Source organism: Doryrhamphus excisus, linkage group LG8 (assembly GCF_037039965.1).
Source record: "Doryrhamphus excisus strain RoL-2023G ecotype Guam linkage group LG8, RoL_Dexc_Guam_v1.1, whole genome shotgun sequence".
In the NCBI taxonomy this organism is placed as follows: Eukaryota; Metazoa; Chordata; class Actinopteri; order Syngnathiformes; family Syngnathidae; genus Doryrhamphus; species Doryrhamphus excisus.
Genome location: NC_136364.1, coordinates 9,528,414 through 9,544,738, shown reverse-complemented (window position 1 = coordinate 9,544,738; position 16,325 = coordinate 9,528,414). Strand labels below are relative to the sequence as shown.

The 16,325-nt window shown below is 43.3% G+C and overlaps 2 protein-coding genes across 4 annotated transcripts in view; both read left to right on the top strand.

The window, feature by feature from the left end:
* The first annotated feature begins 367 nt into the window (after positions 1-367).
* gpr4 (G protein-coupled receptor 4) lies at positions 368-14,565 on the top strand. Of its 3 annotated transcripts, none has more exons than XM_058080894.2 (4): positions 368-515; positions 9,463-10,055; positions 11,022-11,286; positions 11,502-14,565. In XM_058080894.2, the coding sequence occupies exons 2-4, from the start codon at positions 9,927-9,929 to the stop codon at positions 12,215-12,217; spliced, it is 1,110 nt and encodes a 369-aa protein (XP_057936877.2). In that variant the 5' UTR covers positions 368-515; positions 9,463-9,926; the 3' UTR covers positions 12,218-14,565. The 3 variants fall into 3 exon arrangements, with proteins under 3 accessions (XP_057936877.2, XP_057936878.2, XP_057936876.2); XM_058080895.2 differs by lacking the exon at positions 368-515 and adding an exon at positions 8,150-8,277; XM_058080893.2 differs by lacking the exon at positions 368-515 and adding an exon at positions 8,303-8,498.
* A 1,306-nt stretch (positions 14,566-15,871) lies between these two features.
* Positions 15,872-16,325, top strand: part of nova2 (NOVA alternative splicing regulator 2) — a 46,688-nt gene continuing 46,234 nt past the window's right edge. The window contains exon 1 of the mRNA XM_078792770.1: positions 15,872-16,000. The gene's annotated coding sequence lies outside the window, so the exon portion shown is untranslated. The remainder of the gene's footprint in view (positions 16,001-16,325) is intronic.

Genomic DNA, 16,325 nt, shown 5'->3' with positions numbered 1-16,325 from the left:
ATTCCTTCCTACACATCGTTTGGATTAAAACGCACTCGCCTGAAACTTTGACAAAGTGTTGTTTACAGTGAGAAGACTCAAGTTGACTTCACGCTTGATGAACGAGTTCTGCGCCGCACACGGTTTACCGCTACCACATACTAACCCTAACCCTAATCCTAACCCTAACCTCATTCAAGCACTCCTCAGCAGTGATGATGCATGGAGGCTTCATGCTGCAAAGAGAAGAATACAAAGGAGAGTCCACATGCACCGAGAGCACTAAAACAGGAAGTGTGGAGCACCAGTCTATCAGCAGCTGGAACACGCCTCCTCCCTCCATCCTCACCCCTGCCCTCCCCCCTCCTCCTCCTGTCTCAGTGTGCCGCAGCTTGCCGTCGCCGTGGATGTTAGTCAAGCAGATCTCAGCCTTTTCGTTCCTGTTTGGAAAAAATAACACTTTTGACTTTTGTTCCTCTGCAGGATTTGTTTGTTTTTGTTTGTTTGTTTGTGTGGAGGTGAGCAACAAACTCAATGTGAGTATAAAGCTTTTTTTTATTTCTTGGTCTATTTCTTATTTGTCTATTATCTGTGACATTACTGTGACAATGACACATATGGGCAAGTGGTAGATATTTGAGGCACCCCCCCGCTGTGTTAAACAACAAGACACCGGAATGGCAATATATGATCTGTGGAGGTACCACTCAGTCACCGTGTCCAAGCAAATGTACCACATTAATGACCTTTTCAAGGTCCAAAAAGATGCTAGAATGTTTCCAAATCGTAAAAGACAAATGTCAAGGAAACAAAAATACAACAATAACCCCTTACGATAACCTTAACCTAACCCATAGCTTCCAATAAAACCTGAAGGTATCTGTAATCTAAGCCTAACTGATAATTCAAACCCAACCTCAGCCCATTTCCGAATCCAAACAGCCCCAAACCTAAACCAATAGCCCCTAAGTTCAAGCAAAATGCTGAAATCAAATTTTTCAAATAACAAACTAAGCCTAACCCTAATCCAAACCCAACTCAACTCTAACCCCAAAACCAAACGCAACCCTAAATCTAACACTAACCTGAATCCAAAGCCATGTTCAAACAGAAACCTAAACCTACACCTAAACCCTAATCCCCAACCATAACCCCTAAATTCACACAAATTGCTAAACTGAATCAAATGTTTTAACAAACTAAGCCTAACCCTAATCCAAACCCAACCCAACTCTAACCCCAAATTCAAACGCACATCCAAACAGAAACCTAAACCTAACCCTAATCCAAACGGTTTGCACCAAACCCAACACTAAACCTAATTCTACCCTGAATCCAAACTCACTTCTACACCTAACCTTACCCCAAATACAAACACAGTTCCAAACTGAACCAACACTTTGGACCAAATCCAATTCCAAGTCTATCCGTCACCCCTAAATCCAAACACAACCCCACCTATCCCTGATCCTTACCCAAACATAACCCTAAACCCTGAAACCATGTCCAGTTATACCCTCACCAAAACACAAACTCAAGTAACTCTACCTCTGATACGAACCTTCAGCCTAACCACATAACCACTAATCCGTCCACACACCCAACCCTACTTCTTTTATACTGTATTTGTTTAACTAGCAGCTCCTTGTGTGTGCGTACAAGATACGGCGTGTGTAGCACGATGTGTTCACGATGCGCCATATCAGGGAGCAACACGGATGGTGAAAGCCAGCACAGAGGACGCAGTGGTGGCGGGTGGTGAGAGTCACGGTAATGAAGTGACATCTGCTTGAAGGATAACTTCCTGCCGTGGGGAAGATGACTGTCGTTTGCGTGACTGAGCTCCGTCCGGGGGTTGCACACACGTGGTTGACAGCGTTGAAGCGAGTAGTCTGGGAATCTCCTGCTTGCTGCACAAATGTTTCCTGACGCTCCAGACAATCAACAATGGATCCAAAGTCCCTCCTCCAGAATTCCTTTTTCCTCATTTCTGGTTGTGAAAGTCACTGGACTATCTCTTCTGCTCAACTTTGTCCTCAAGGCGGTCTTTTTCTTGCTCCCCCACCCCATAACACAATTGTTAGAATGTCATGCTAAATGAAGAACACATTGCACTATCTGGGCGTGGAAGCTTGAATCCAACCTCAGAATGATCCATCTAGAATCTTGAATCTAGAATTTTATTTGTGAAGATGAAAATGTTCCTTCCAACAATTTGGTTCTGGATCAGATGGTAAGGTTCCACCGTCAAAGTCCACTTCCAGAAAATGGTTTGTGAAACACTAGCTGTGACCTTGAAGCCAGACCGAGGTCTGCGGTCCACTAAGAGCTTTTTGCTAAATTTAACCCGCAGCTTCCTTATCAAGCAAACCTTCAGAAGAACACCATCACAGCTTTAGCCAAATGAAACACACAGAGCGAGGGGATGACACCAAAAACGTGTACGTCACGCCACCGCAAAAAGAATGGAAGACTTTGGACAGGAAGTCAGCGGGACTCCGACTCCGTCTGTGTCCCAGACTTGATGGTTTTAGAAAAACAGAAGAGCTGACGTGGGGTTGCAGGGAGCTGATTAAGTAAATATGACAGAGAGAGAGAGAGAGAGAGAGAGAGAGAGAGATAATGGATGTTTTGGTTGAGGCGACTAAGCTACACTAAGAGCAAGACATAGAAGATGTAAGGTCGACATTGTGTCCTCGGAAGACGAGCGCCAAGGTGCACTTAAGAGCTGCTGTGGTTTGCTAATAACGGTGATTAAGAACAGCTGATGAGGGTCAACACCCACTAACAACCACACCGGTCATGTGATGCTGTCTTCTTTGTCCTTTGTCTTTTTGTGGACTGTGACGACCTCCAGCAAAATGGAGAAGAAACACAAATAATTCCTTAAAAATGCCTCTTTTTGATACTCTATTTTCAAGCCAAACGAAGCCAAAATGCTTGTTTTACTAGAACATGTTGGTATCCTCAACTCATGTTTTGGATTAGAATCGGACGATTTTCCGTAAAAAGCACGTAATCGGCATATGTTGATCACAAAAGTTGATCACTGCGGACTTGAGGATCCAGGATCCTGAGGATCCAATCCACACCTGTGTTTTTGATCACTCCCTTGTCAAACCTATTTTTGTTCCGCTTCCCGTGCATCTTTCTTTACATGCTTTGCTTAGCGATGGCTGTTAATCTCCGCAGCTAACTAGCTAGCTAGCTAGAAATAATCCACCTATCTTCTTGTCTTCTGACTTGTCTTGTGACATTTCGTTTTTAAAGTAAGTAAACAATGTATTTAGTTTGAAGCTTCCTTTTGTCCCATGTAGAAGTGGCTATCACGTACATTGGGTACGTACTAACTTTTTCAAGTGTCTATTGTTGTTCATTCATTCATTTTCTACCGCTTTTTCCTCACGAGGGTCGCGGGGGTGCTGAAGCCTATCCCAGCTGTCTTTGGGCGAGAGGCAGGGTACACCCTGGACTGGTGGCCAGCCAATCACAGGGCACATATAGACAAACAACCATTCACACTCACATTCATACCTATGGACAATTTGGAGTCGCAAATTAACCTAGCATGTTTTTGGAATGTGGGAGGAAACCGGAGTGCCCGGAGAAAAACCCACGCATGCACGGGGAGAACATGCAAACTACACACAGCAATGGCCGAGGGTGGAATTGAACCCTGGTCTCCTAGCTGTGAGGTCTGCGCGCTAACCACTCGACCGCCGTGCCGCCCGTCTATTGTTGTTATTATACTAATTATGTCTTGTCCTCCAAACATTGTTTGTGTGTTGTTGTTGTTTCCTGAACTATTTGCCAGGGGCCCTTGGAATTGTTTAATGGCATCCCTGGCCACACATCATAAATTAATTGACAAATGTACACTTAATCCATGTGATCGGTATTGGACCATCTCACTCATGGATGATTGGCATCGGAATTGGCAGCGTAAAACCTTGATCGGAGTATTCCTAGTTTGAAGTTCTGTGCCGCTTACCAGCTGATCACATGAAAACAATATCACATACGTATTTATCGCTGGTGATTGGACTTTTGGTACTGATTCAGTACCATATGAGTATGGGCTAGTATTGCAGATACTGATACTAATATAGTCGGATATACAGTATCTACAGTGTAACTTGTGTGGTTCAACCAGCCCCACCCTAGACTTGAACCAAGGTCATCTGAATGAGAGTCGAGAGCGCTAGCCGTCAAGCTAAAAAACACAAAAAGACTGAGTGACTCTTACAGTGTCAGGGAGGTTAGGTCCACAAAGCCACACTGCCTGACACTTGTTACATATATTATAACAATTTGTAACAATATTTAAAATACAACAAAAAAATTATATTTATAAAAATAAACATAGAAACAAATTGAAAAATATCTCACCGCACAAGTACGGAGTTGATACTACTGGTGAGTGTTTGCCAGTAACAATCAAGTAAATCACCCATTTATGATTTAGTCTCAAGTCTTAAATCCTGTTCAGAATGGCATGTTTTCCACTCTGTTATGTAGAAGCCCAAATATCTTGCAGAGTGGAAAATATCCCGTTCCTAGCAATCAATCCCGAGTCTTAAGTCAAGTTTCAAGTAAAGATGTGTAAGTCCAAGTCAAGTCTCAAGTCAAGGCAAGGCAGGTGGAACCAAGTCCAAAGTTATAGGCTTAAAATTTGAGTCCCTCCAAGAAATGCAAGCCACACCCTTGTTGTTTTTTTATAATAGATGCATTCAATGAGGCAGATTCTATGGGAAAATTTGGTGTCTTGCTGGAAATAACGGTCACGTTACCTCTGGTAAAGTCTATTACTTGTGGCGTCCCACAGAGAACCCTTCTCAGACCTTTTTGCTATGCATGTGTGTGGATTAATACTACCATTTGTGTCTTCTGGCACACAGGACAGTACTTACATTGTCACATTTGTAATTTCTACGTGAAGCGTTAATCTACCCCCCCCCACACACACACACACACACTCACGCATTATCATCTAACCAAGTTCACGTATCGCTGCTGTATTGTCCGTCTGTGGTTGGGCTGGATCGCATCTTTGTCGTATACCGCAGCAGGAAATTGAAGCAACAAAGGAGGAAGGGGAGACCGGGTGTCACTCAACACTTCAACCACAACACACGCGGCCAATCAGACAAGAAGAGGGCAAAACAGGAAGTGACACAGGAAGCTGCCGCGCACTGGCACTACTCAGCCAATATAATAATGCATTCAAGTGCTCACCTGTTTAACTCCGAATACTCATTAGAGATCACACACAAGCAAACCGCCATGGTATTCATTAGTACTGTATGATTAACTGAACTAACTATGATTAACTGAACTAAAATGATCCTTATGATTGCGAATTTCAGCTTTACATCTTCTAGCAAACAAGCGCACAGGTTGCGTAACCTTCCCTTCAGGTTCACATCTTTGTTTGAGGTGTGGCTGCCACGACGCCCCTCTCATGTTTAGCCTTCGCATCTACTGTATGTGTGTGTGTGTGTGTGTGTGATTGTGTGTGTGCAGCCACTCGAGTTACCTCCATCTGTTAACACACATTGTCTCCCTCGCTCTCTCACACACACGAACACAACCAGGGGGTGAAGGTTTTCTTAATCGAAAGTGCTAACATCACATGCTAACCTCCACTGAAAGAGACTACAAATACACACCCAGTCATGTGACCTAGGCTATATGTGACTGTGTGTGTCTCTTCCTGCTGTTGTCCTGAAACAAATCAGATGCAACAACAGAAATGCAAAGACCCTCTAGGGTGATATCATACATCATCTCGCACCCACACGGACACACGCAATTACGTGACGACGGCCAGATTGGATCGATAAAGCAGGGAGGTGACGTGCGCATTTAATGAAGTCGTTCATTTTGGGGTCAAGCTCTGTGAGATGTAACGAGGCGACCACTTAAGCGTGAAATGATCATCACCTTCAATTTACAACCTGCAAGCCGAAGGACCGCTTCTTTCTTCTCCTCCTCCGCTCTTTCTTCTTTTTTCTCAGCCATCATCATCTATAACACAAACATTCATACTGTATAAGTTCACTGTAAGACTGTCGAATGACTCAAATGTATAAATGATTTTGAATGAATTAATCATGATTAATCACCATTGGGAACTGTGTCTGAAAAACACCAATTTTGGCTGTATTTTCTTAAATGGGATTATGCTCATTTTCGCCACCCTTTGTATTGAGTTGTTGACTCCTATAGAGCAACTACACACAGAAAGTTTTCTAGATCTTCCAGAATCTGCACCTATTCCAGCTGTATTTCCTTGGATTTCCAAAATCATTAGCCATACTCAGCTTGTACAGCTTGTACCCGTTCACGCCCATATAGGGGTCTTCTTCTTTCTCTTTCGGCCTTTCCCTTCAGGGGTCGCCACAGCAAATCAACCGCCTCCATCTTGACATATCATAAGACTCACTGTGATGTCACAGTGAGTCCGTGTTAGAAGAAACTCTCTCAAACCGAATGTTAGGCTATCCCAAACTTCCGGGCTCACTTTGGCATCGTTTAACACAAGAATACAACATTCTAACTCCTGTCATAGGTCAGAAAAGTGGAAAAAGCATAATCGGTCAATTTTAACAGAGATAAATGACATGATAGGATTACGTACATTACAGAACATTGAAAGCAAGCTAAAAGATACTACACATGTCTGATAATGTATTTGCTGAACGCTAGTCTTTTTCATATTCATTCAAGTGTATTTTCTGGGATTTCCAATTTTCCAGGAAATTGTACTTCCACATTGGTTAGCATGTTTGTCCCACAGTCAGGAGATCAGATGCTTGGGCATCTCTGTGTTGAGTGGGTTTTCTCCGGATATGCTCCTCCCACACTCCAAAAACACGCATGTGAGTTAATTGGCAACTCTGAATTGTCCTTAGCAACCAGTCCAGGATCTACCAAGTCAGCTGGGATAGGTACCAGCATACCCCCATGACCCTAATGGATGGATGGATGGAAGTGAGTGATAAGAATATTCACTTATTGTTTTGTCTTTATGTTTATTTAGACCTCATGAACGGTATGAATGTGAGTGTGAATGGTTGTTTGTCTATATGTGCCCTGTGATTGGCTGGCCACCAGTCCAGGGTGTACCCCGCCTGTCGCCCGAAGACAGCTGGGATAGGCTCCAGCAACCCTCGTGAGGATAAGCAGTAGAAAATGAATGAATACATGCCTCATAAAGATTTTCGGAGTGTCCCCGAATGCACCTCTCGGTTTTCTGGTGACAATGTGGAAGTGTCATTGCGAGGCTGAACAGGCTAGAGGCGTTAGTGATGGGAAACCTGATTCATTTTACTAACTCGAGGTCCAGCCCCTCCCCTGACTTGTTTCGCGGATCCCTTGGCATGTTACATTTTCCATGGCTAGTAATGGGGTGAATAAGTAAACGAGTATGCCTGAGTACTGATTCAGTATAAACCAGTTGGTTCATGTCTAAGCGCTGTGTTTGCGAGTTGGAGATACATGTTTTTTTTTGGGAGTTGCACTGCTTTTGATTAATTCAAACTAAAATAAAGTCACACTCACAGAAGGTCAGACTCTCCTCCGGCGTTAATTAAAATAACCCTATTAACAATGTAACATTATGTTTATTAAGATGTGGAGACCTTATTGTATTGGTTTCATCAGTGGCTTTTGTGTATAAGAACTCCACTTCCTGCATGGACGTGCACGCAGGAAGTGACACACTGCAGTCCAGTGATGTCATCTTGTTTTCATTCCCAGTCTGAATTCCACAAATACCTGAAAATTATTCACACTCTCCAGCAGGACAGGAAGGAAGTGTCCAGTAAAGTTGAAAACTTTATTTCAAGCATAGAGCGAAGCACTCCGCTATGAATTATTCATAAAGCATAGTGCTACTTATAAATATTAGTGTTATTGTTTTTCTGCTGGTAATGAGCATTAAGACATGGAAGTGGGCGTTTGTTTGCATGCGCGTGTGCACTCAACATGCTGTCAGTGTGGGCCGTGCACGCCCCCACCTGCCACATTAGAGCAAAGTCAAATACTGCACATAGAAGCACGCTTAAAGAGAATTTTTCCCATATGTACCACCAGCGATACATCTGGCATGATGCAATTAACAGCACAGTGTTCAGGAGACTTCCTGGTTTGGTCACACGTTCCGAGCCTTGACTTTATAAACAGCGTTTTAGCCTCCGGGTGTAGCCTCCTCGCTCCTATTAAGTCCACCTGTGTCGCCGAGGAACAGTCTTTTATTCTTGACAAAATGAGACAGTCGGGCTCCTCTGTGGCATAGTGAGTGACTTCCTGTTTCAGTTGTGTAACCCTGTCGGACTTCCTGCCTTTGTTGTGCTCTGCAGTCCAGTCAGCGTGAGCACCTGTGTCTGCTGGCTAGTGGCTGTTTATAGATAGTTCACATGCTCCGAGACCTTCCTAGAGTTCTTCTCATTTCTCCACTGACACAGGGGAGCGGCAGCCATCTTTGTTGTCTTTTTCAGAATGCTAAGGAGTGGAAGGTTTGGAATTATTAAAAATGATGACTACATTTGTTCCTACTTTTGAGGATCAAGAATTTGCTAAATGTGTATTTGAACATGTGCACAACTGCCTTGACGTCCTTTGGCATCAGATAAGACTCAAAAATAGTACAGGTCGATAGAGAACTCCAGTGTTTACATTTACTGTTGGGTCAATGTAGCCTCTGCTGCCTCTGGTAAATTCATTGAATCCATTCCAGAAACCCAACAAATACATTTTCTGGAGAATAATTTAGATTTACATGCAGAAAACCACGTTAAATAACAAATGATGAATGTATGGAACTATTCTTGATGCAGACGCCCCGTACATCCCGAAGAGCTCAATAGTGTTTCTCACATTCTTTATCAAATTGCTGTCACTTGCACCCTCCTTTGTCCCCATGGAGGGTTATTTTATCAGCCACATTCTTTGAAAAATATACAAGGTCAGTGAGTCAGCAACACATCAGGCGCACTTGATTTTGCTAAACTGTACAGTACAGGACACACCGACTAGTTTGTTACGTGCAATATTGTCGGAAAACCAAGTCAAAATGTTACCACCGTTTTTTTTCAAGCATACCAAATCAAACAAAAACTGCACAATTTTTTTTTTTTTATTGTGCTAAATAAGTACCAGGTCAAAACGGGTCCTGGGTTTGGTCATTCTTGCACAACAGTTATGCTGACTGGATTTACTTTGTCCAAACACAAGATCTACTTGATTGAAAAAAAATGTCAAAGTGGTCCAGATAGCATGACGGCTCAGGTAAATGCAGTTCTGGTGCCCAGTGAGACTAGATGGTCCCTGGATTTAAGGGGAAAAGGTAGGAGGTAGAATTGGCGTTGGCCCTAAGTGTCATGTGACTGCTTCAAACAGTGTATGATGACCTGCTGAATGGACACATGGATTCATGTTTTTATACAAAGCGATTTACTGAGCTCCATCTCTCTGTTACAGCTGTTCACAGGTAAAGTAGAGACGAAGCAGTGAGGCTGTGGAAAGGAGTCAACAAGAGACACTCACACATACACGCACACACACACACACACAGGCAGACCTCTGAAAGATTGATGAGGTCCTCTCAGGACCCACAAGGCCTGCTCTGGAGTCGATAAGGCGGCTTCTATTTCACCTCCATTCATCCCTCCTCCTCTTTTAATTGGACACGCCAGGACGAGGGGTGAGGCTGCAAAGCGCCACGGCGGATGATGACAAATTTAGGGCCCTTGGCGGCGAAGGACGGGAATCAGGAGCCATGAAAGGCCGCAAGAAGGACGCGTCGCCTCGGGTGTGTAGCTCCACGTCGGAGAGCGGCGAGCCGGGCGACACCATGTTGTTGTTAAAGTGGCGGAGTAGCAGGGGGGCAGTGAAGCCACAGAGCTGAGAGTAGCTTAAAACACATACAGTACACACCCAGGACAATGTGCAACATCTCCTTCTGCAATGTGGACAGCAAGGTGGACCAGTACTTCCAGCCGGCGCTCTACATCATCGTCATCGTGCTGGGCCTCCCCACCAACTGCATGGCGTTGTGGGCTGCCTACATGCAGGTGAGGACGCTCCTGCAGTGTGCATGCCAGGCCACTGGGTGGTGCTTGTCAGGGAATTGTATCCAAGCCTGGTTCTGCTGCTGAAGAAAAAAATATTCCAATGGTGATTGTTTTGACAAAAGGTCAAAATTATGAGATGAAATGGCAAAATTACGAGCTAAAAAGTCAAAATTATTTGGACCTAAGACTTTTTTCCCATAACTTCAAAAAATTTTTTCCCATAACTATGACTTTTTTTCTTCTAAATTTGACTTTTTAGCTCATAATGTCTACTTTTTAGCTCATAATTCTGATTCATCATTGGGATATTTTATCTTTCAGTCGCGGAAACGGGCTTCCATATGATGGAGTTAATCCATCCATCCATTTTCTATGCCGCTTATCCTCACAATGATCGTGGGGGTGCTGTAGCCTATCCCAGCTGTCTTAGGGCAAGAGGCGCTGTACACCCTGGACTAGTTGCCAGCCAATCACAGGGCACATATAGACAAACAACCATTCACAATTAACCTAACATTCATTCATTCATTCATTTTCTACCGCTTTTTCCTCACGAGGGTCGCGGGGGTGCTGAAGCCTATCTCAGCTGTCTTTGGGCGAGAGCCGGGGTACTCCCTGGACTGGTCGCCAGCCAATCACAGGGCACATATAGACAAACAACCATTCACAATTAACCTAACATGACCCAGAGAAAACCCACGCACACAAGGGAGAACATGCAAAATCCACACAGTTAATGATGGATGAAATGTCTGTTGCTGAGCTCCAGGACGATGGTGTCTTTCAAGTCTCATTCCTAGTTTTTCAAAGTGAAGCATTGGAGGTGAGTTTATTCCAAGCAGATGAAGGCAGAAGGCATCATTAAAAGTGACGAGCAGTGAACACAGAAACACCGCCCCCTGAAGGAGTAGAGTACTTGTGTCATCTTTCTCTCCTCCGCCTTCATCTTCTCTTACCTCCGTCCAGGTACGCCAACACAACGAGCTAGGCATCTACCTGATCAACCTGTCGGTGGCGGACCTGCTGTACATCAGCACACTTCCTCTGTGGATCGACTACTTCCTGCAGCGTGATGACTGGATTCACGGCCAGGAGAGCTGCAAGCTCTTTGGTTTCATCTTCTACACCAACATCTACGTCAGTATCGCTTTCCTCTGCTGCATCTCTCTGGACAGATACCTGGCTGTGGCCTACCCCATGAGGTTTGTCAAGGTGCGACGCATCAAAACAGGTACGTCTCTTTAATTTATGGACTTTGCTTTGCGCAGTGGCGGACAGAAAAGCCTTCTATTGCCCAAAATGTCTCGCTAAGATGAAGAATTAAGATTCAGAGACGTATTCCAACCTATCATTGATATGATGTTGTCCATTCATGTATACCTCAACAACAGGGGACAGGTGACCTATGAATTAATGTCATCTGTCTGTCTTTGGTTCCTCCTGCAGCCATCTTGGTCAGTGCCACGGTCTGGATCATCGAGATCGTGGCCAACTCCGCGCCGTTGTTCCATGACGAGCTCTTCCAAGGTCGCTTCAACCACACCTTCTGCTTTGAAAAGTACCCCATGCAGGACTGGGTGGCCGGGATGAACCTCTACAGGACCTTCCTGGGCTTCCTGGCTCCGTGGACCGCCATGCTGGTGGCCTACCGTGGCATCCTAGTCGCCGTGCGTTGCAACGTGTCAACCGAGCAGCAGGAAAAAGCCAAAATCCAACGGCTGGCATTGAGTCTGATTCTGATTGTGCTGTTCTGTTTCGGGCCATACCACGTTCTCCTCCTGGTGCGGAGCGTCATGTTTCTGAGGAAGCCGTGTGACTGCGGCTCAGAGGAGAGCTTGTTTGCGGCCTACCATGTCTCGCTGGCGCTCACCAGCCTCAACTGTGTCGCCGACCCCATTCTGTACTGCTTTGTCAACGAGGGGGCCAGGCACGACGTGGGCCGCGCTCTCTCGGCTTTGCTATCTGTGGCGTGCCACAGGGGCGCCGACTCCTCGCCGTCGCATGCCGACATGCTCAACGGCGCTTCCGTGACCGTAGAAACTCCACTAGCTGCAAAGAAGCAGCCGTGCGTTTACGCGGATGGCGGAAAAACCAGCAGCTACAAGACGGAACTGGTGGCACTGAAGGAGGAATGTCTGCAGATGAGCATCCTCAGGAAGTAAAGCCGTGGAAGGTACCAGAACAAGCTTACCGATTGCAAGAAGAGGGCTTTGGACATTTGTCTGGTCTTGTATCCACTTAAGCCACACCCTTTGTATGGAGACCTTGCTTTGAAGCGTCTTGATTGCTTGTCTGTTTTATTTTTTCCAAGGAAAACACAAAGTCTGTAAGTTATTTCTTATGTTGAACAGAATAAATGATATCTGGCACAAGATGGCTGAAATAGATGCGATGTAAGGTCCAATGTACCACAAAAAAAGGGGAACCCACGTAGGTTGATCCCACTTCTGTCGCCAACCCGTCTACATCCAACCGTCCAACATATTATTAATATTTAAAAAATGTGTGTGTGTGTGCTGTTGTGACTTTTTCTATATAATTTAGGAAATAAACTGAATTTGAATTTGTAGATACACGCTTATCATAAGACAGAAGTTTATTTCTAATGCAGTGCGCGTGACTCATGACCAAGCACAGAAGGGTAAATGTAAATCACGTTTTCTGGTTACAGAATACAAACATTTGCAAACGTATTCCTCCCACCACTGTGACCAATGTGACCCAGAATCCTTTTTTTTTCCACATCATGTGTCATGTTGTCATCCAAGAAAAAGTGCCATCCACCACCACTGCAAACTGCAAACACGATAATAAGCAAGTCACATTATCACAAATGCCCTCCCCATTTTCAGCATTTTCAAATGGTCAAACACCTAACACCCCCCCACTGAGAGCCACACATAATGGTTCTGGTCCATTCTAGTGTGTGAATTACGTATGTTGTTAGGGAATAAAAACATCAGGAACCTGAGGCGTAAGGACTACTTCCTGGGATGGTCCCTGTGGTGATGAGCAAGCCGTGTCAATGTAAGGTCTGTTAATCAGACCGTTTGCACATTCAATAGAGGACGTCAGTGTGATCCGCTGCAATCAGGATCGTTTGAATCCGAGCTGCTTCAAATCATCATCATCACTTCTGTGGACTGTGTCTATTTTATGATCATACTATATGTTACATTATTTCCAATTCTGTCATTTTGTCTCGTTAGCAAAGAGACTATTCAGTAAAATGTTCTTTGTTTCGGTTTACAAACCTCAGTAGGAAAACTTTCTCACGGTACCCAGACGGGTCGGACGCAGAACAAACAAACTGCAGCAGTAAAGAATACGGTGGACGTGACTTTTCATGTTTATCTTACCCCCCGCAATATGGCCGCCTGCGGAGCATGGACGCCATGATGGGAAGGAGGTCAAATTACAACCAAACAATTGTTATCTAATTACTGGAATGAACTGCTGTACACAGCTTAGATTGAATGAACAACTTGATAATGTCCCATATCCTGTCTTTAAAGCAAATGTGTCTCTCAAGGATTCACAAAGTTTAATGTGGAATAATACAACGTTCCTGGTGGATGTTTATATATCTTTAAAGGGGAACTGCACTTTTTGGGGAATTTTGTCCATCATTACCAATCCTTATGTGAAACATGAACACATCTTTATTTCCCTTTTCTGTGCATTTCTGTGCTCGGTATGCACTATTCCGTCTGTGAATGATGCTGTGGCGAGCTGTCAGAGAGACGTCTTGTTAGTTACTTAGTATCAATGCGCCGAGGAAAGAAGTTTCGGTTGTGTTGTAAATCATCAAAATACGGCAAGAAACTATTACATGTTATCATCACTGTACATGTTAATGCATGATCACAGCATGTTTATCAAAGGATTCAACATTGTTATTTTTTTTAGAGGGCTTAGTCAAAATAGGTGTATCCCAATGACTTCTATTGTAATTGACCTGAAATCAACTTGTTTTCTCGTGTTAGAATACACAGAAAAGGGGACAAATATGTGTTCATGTTTCACACATGGATTGGGAATGATGGGCAAAATTTCACCAAAGTACAGTTCCCCTTTAAAAGAACATTGAAAACAATTTGTATCTGAACAAAACCTGGCCCAATGGCGCCATCTTTTGTCTCAGAACCACCATGACACGTCTATCAACCAGAATAAAAAAATGTTCATTTTATTACATCACTGGATATTTCGATTGAAGTGAATGAATGAAATAATGAAATTATAATCGTTCCTGAGAACTTACCTCTTAATGTTGGTTGTTCACACTGACGAAAAAACCCTCAACTGATTTCAATGAAATAGCAGCCAACACCCTGTGATGCAACGACAATTTTTATTGTTATTTATGTAACATTTCATGTATACTTATTTTATTTTATGCATTTTACTCTTATATTTGTTATTTGTGTTTATCGAGTATTATCTTTTTTTTTTACAATTAACTTAAATATGTTATGTATGCCTTCCTCCGTGTACAGCGATCGGTTTAGCGGGTTTTGTAAATAAAGTTGGATTGTATGTCGACCAACAAAAAAACAGTTTGCTGTCTGGTCTCCTTTATGTGGTTAGCAGTCGCGAACCAGTTGAAAACTAAAAAATTAAAATGAAAAATTTAAAAACTAAAAAATTACTGCTACTTACTGGAGCAAAGTGTAACTCTACTATTCTTGGTAACTTTATTAAAAACAGGACAGGTGATCAAAATGGTGTTTGCCGGGAACTCGTCCACTTCCTGTCCAGTGTTACGTTAGCCGCTAAGCTAGCAGAGCACAACCGAACACTTTTAGGAGCTGCTGTTATTTGTAAACAGTTTTTTTTATCAATGTCAAACCTACTTACTAACTTGAAGTGGTGTTTTGGTTTACATGCCTTATATTGGATATTAGTCTGCTAATGTTGTGGCCTGTTAGTGAACAGTATATGAAATGTTTTGAAATATTATTCATCACAACCCATCTGACTCTTGATAGATCTGTGTCCTTCTGTTGTACAAACGAGTAGAGAAAAAGCTTCACAAAATTGGCAACATCGGTGCCAGGACGTCACAACAGATGTTTGTACTTTCAACAATTCATACTTTTCCACGTGTGGCACCATCATGTTCAGAAGCCATTTGCAGGTAAAGAACAAGGACACAATCAATGACAAGGGTGCACTCCTGAATAGTTTGATATGGACCTAGGAATTATTACTATATAGACTTATAGTATTGTAAAAACGGTAAAAAAAAAGCAAGTTTTTAGGTATTCCAGTAATGACAGCGTTTTAAAAACTAATAACAAACCAGGAAGGAAGTGTACCTTCAAAATAAAACACGAAGTTAACCAGTAGTCCTGTGAAGAGAGCTGTGAAGCATACAAGCGTATGCAAGAGTCAGATCGATTGGTGAGTACGGTTCATTTGTACATGTTAGCATGTCTGCAGTAACATTGAAAGTGCTCCTTGCCTCTCACGTACCCCCCGGGGGGTTGCCACTATTCGAGAAGCACTGGTATGTAGAAACACTTTAGGAACTGATAATTGTTTGCCTGTTGAGTGGTTTTTAGAATTTCTTTGACATTTGTTGCAGAGAACAAGAATGCTGACGGTTAAATGTAAATCAAATCAAGACATGTTATTTCTTAATCATTATCAGTTTTAATAATTTGAACTAATAAACTCAACTGCTTTCTGCTATACACTGTCATAGTTAATAAAAGATAGGCCGCACACAATCACAGAGCAGGTTGTTATGTTGCTGTCGCTTATTTCTTCTTTGTGACTTCATTGACATCATCCTTTCAATCTCACAGAGTGCTCCCCCGTCATCCTCCTCCATCGACTCTTCTATTGATCTTGGAGACGAAGCAGAGAGCAGGTCAGCGAGGAGGGCAATCATGCAAATGTGAAGTGGCGGAGGGAAGAAATGATGAAACTGTCCATGGGTGAGTTTGACTTGTGATTAGTGGCTTGCGCTTCTACTGTATGATGACAACAACAATGCAAGGAGCACTACACAGTTGACTCTAAAACATCCTCACAATTAACATTCTGGCTCATTTCTTTGTCTTTTCTTGCCTTCATCGGCATAAGCTGTCTATCCATTGCTATATTCTCTATTCTTTTCTCTTTAAGCGGAAGGACCCAAGTCCATCAATATAATACTTTGATGCTCACCAAATACTCAACATACACACCGGCAGTTTCATTTCAGACTTTACAGGTGTATTTTTCTTATCTCAATTCCTCCCTCAAGTACATTTGACTTTT

What these genes read in the sequence shown, in the direction of transcription:
- gpr4 (XM_058080894.2), top strand. Translation starts at nt 9,927, where the DNA reads ATGTGCAACATCTCCTTCTGCAATGTGGACAGCAAGGTGGACCAGTAC. An exon ending in TGTGGGCTGCCTACATGCAG is followed by an intron (nt 10,056 to 11,021) that starts GTGAGGACGCTC and finishes ACCTCCGTCCAG; the next exon opens with GTACGCCAACACAACGAGCT. An exon ending in GGTGCGACGCATCAAAACAG is followed by an intron (nt 11,287 to 11,501) that starts GTACGTCTCTTT and finishes TTCCTCCTGCAG; the next exon opens with CCATCTTGGTCAGTGCCACG.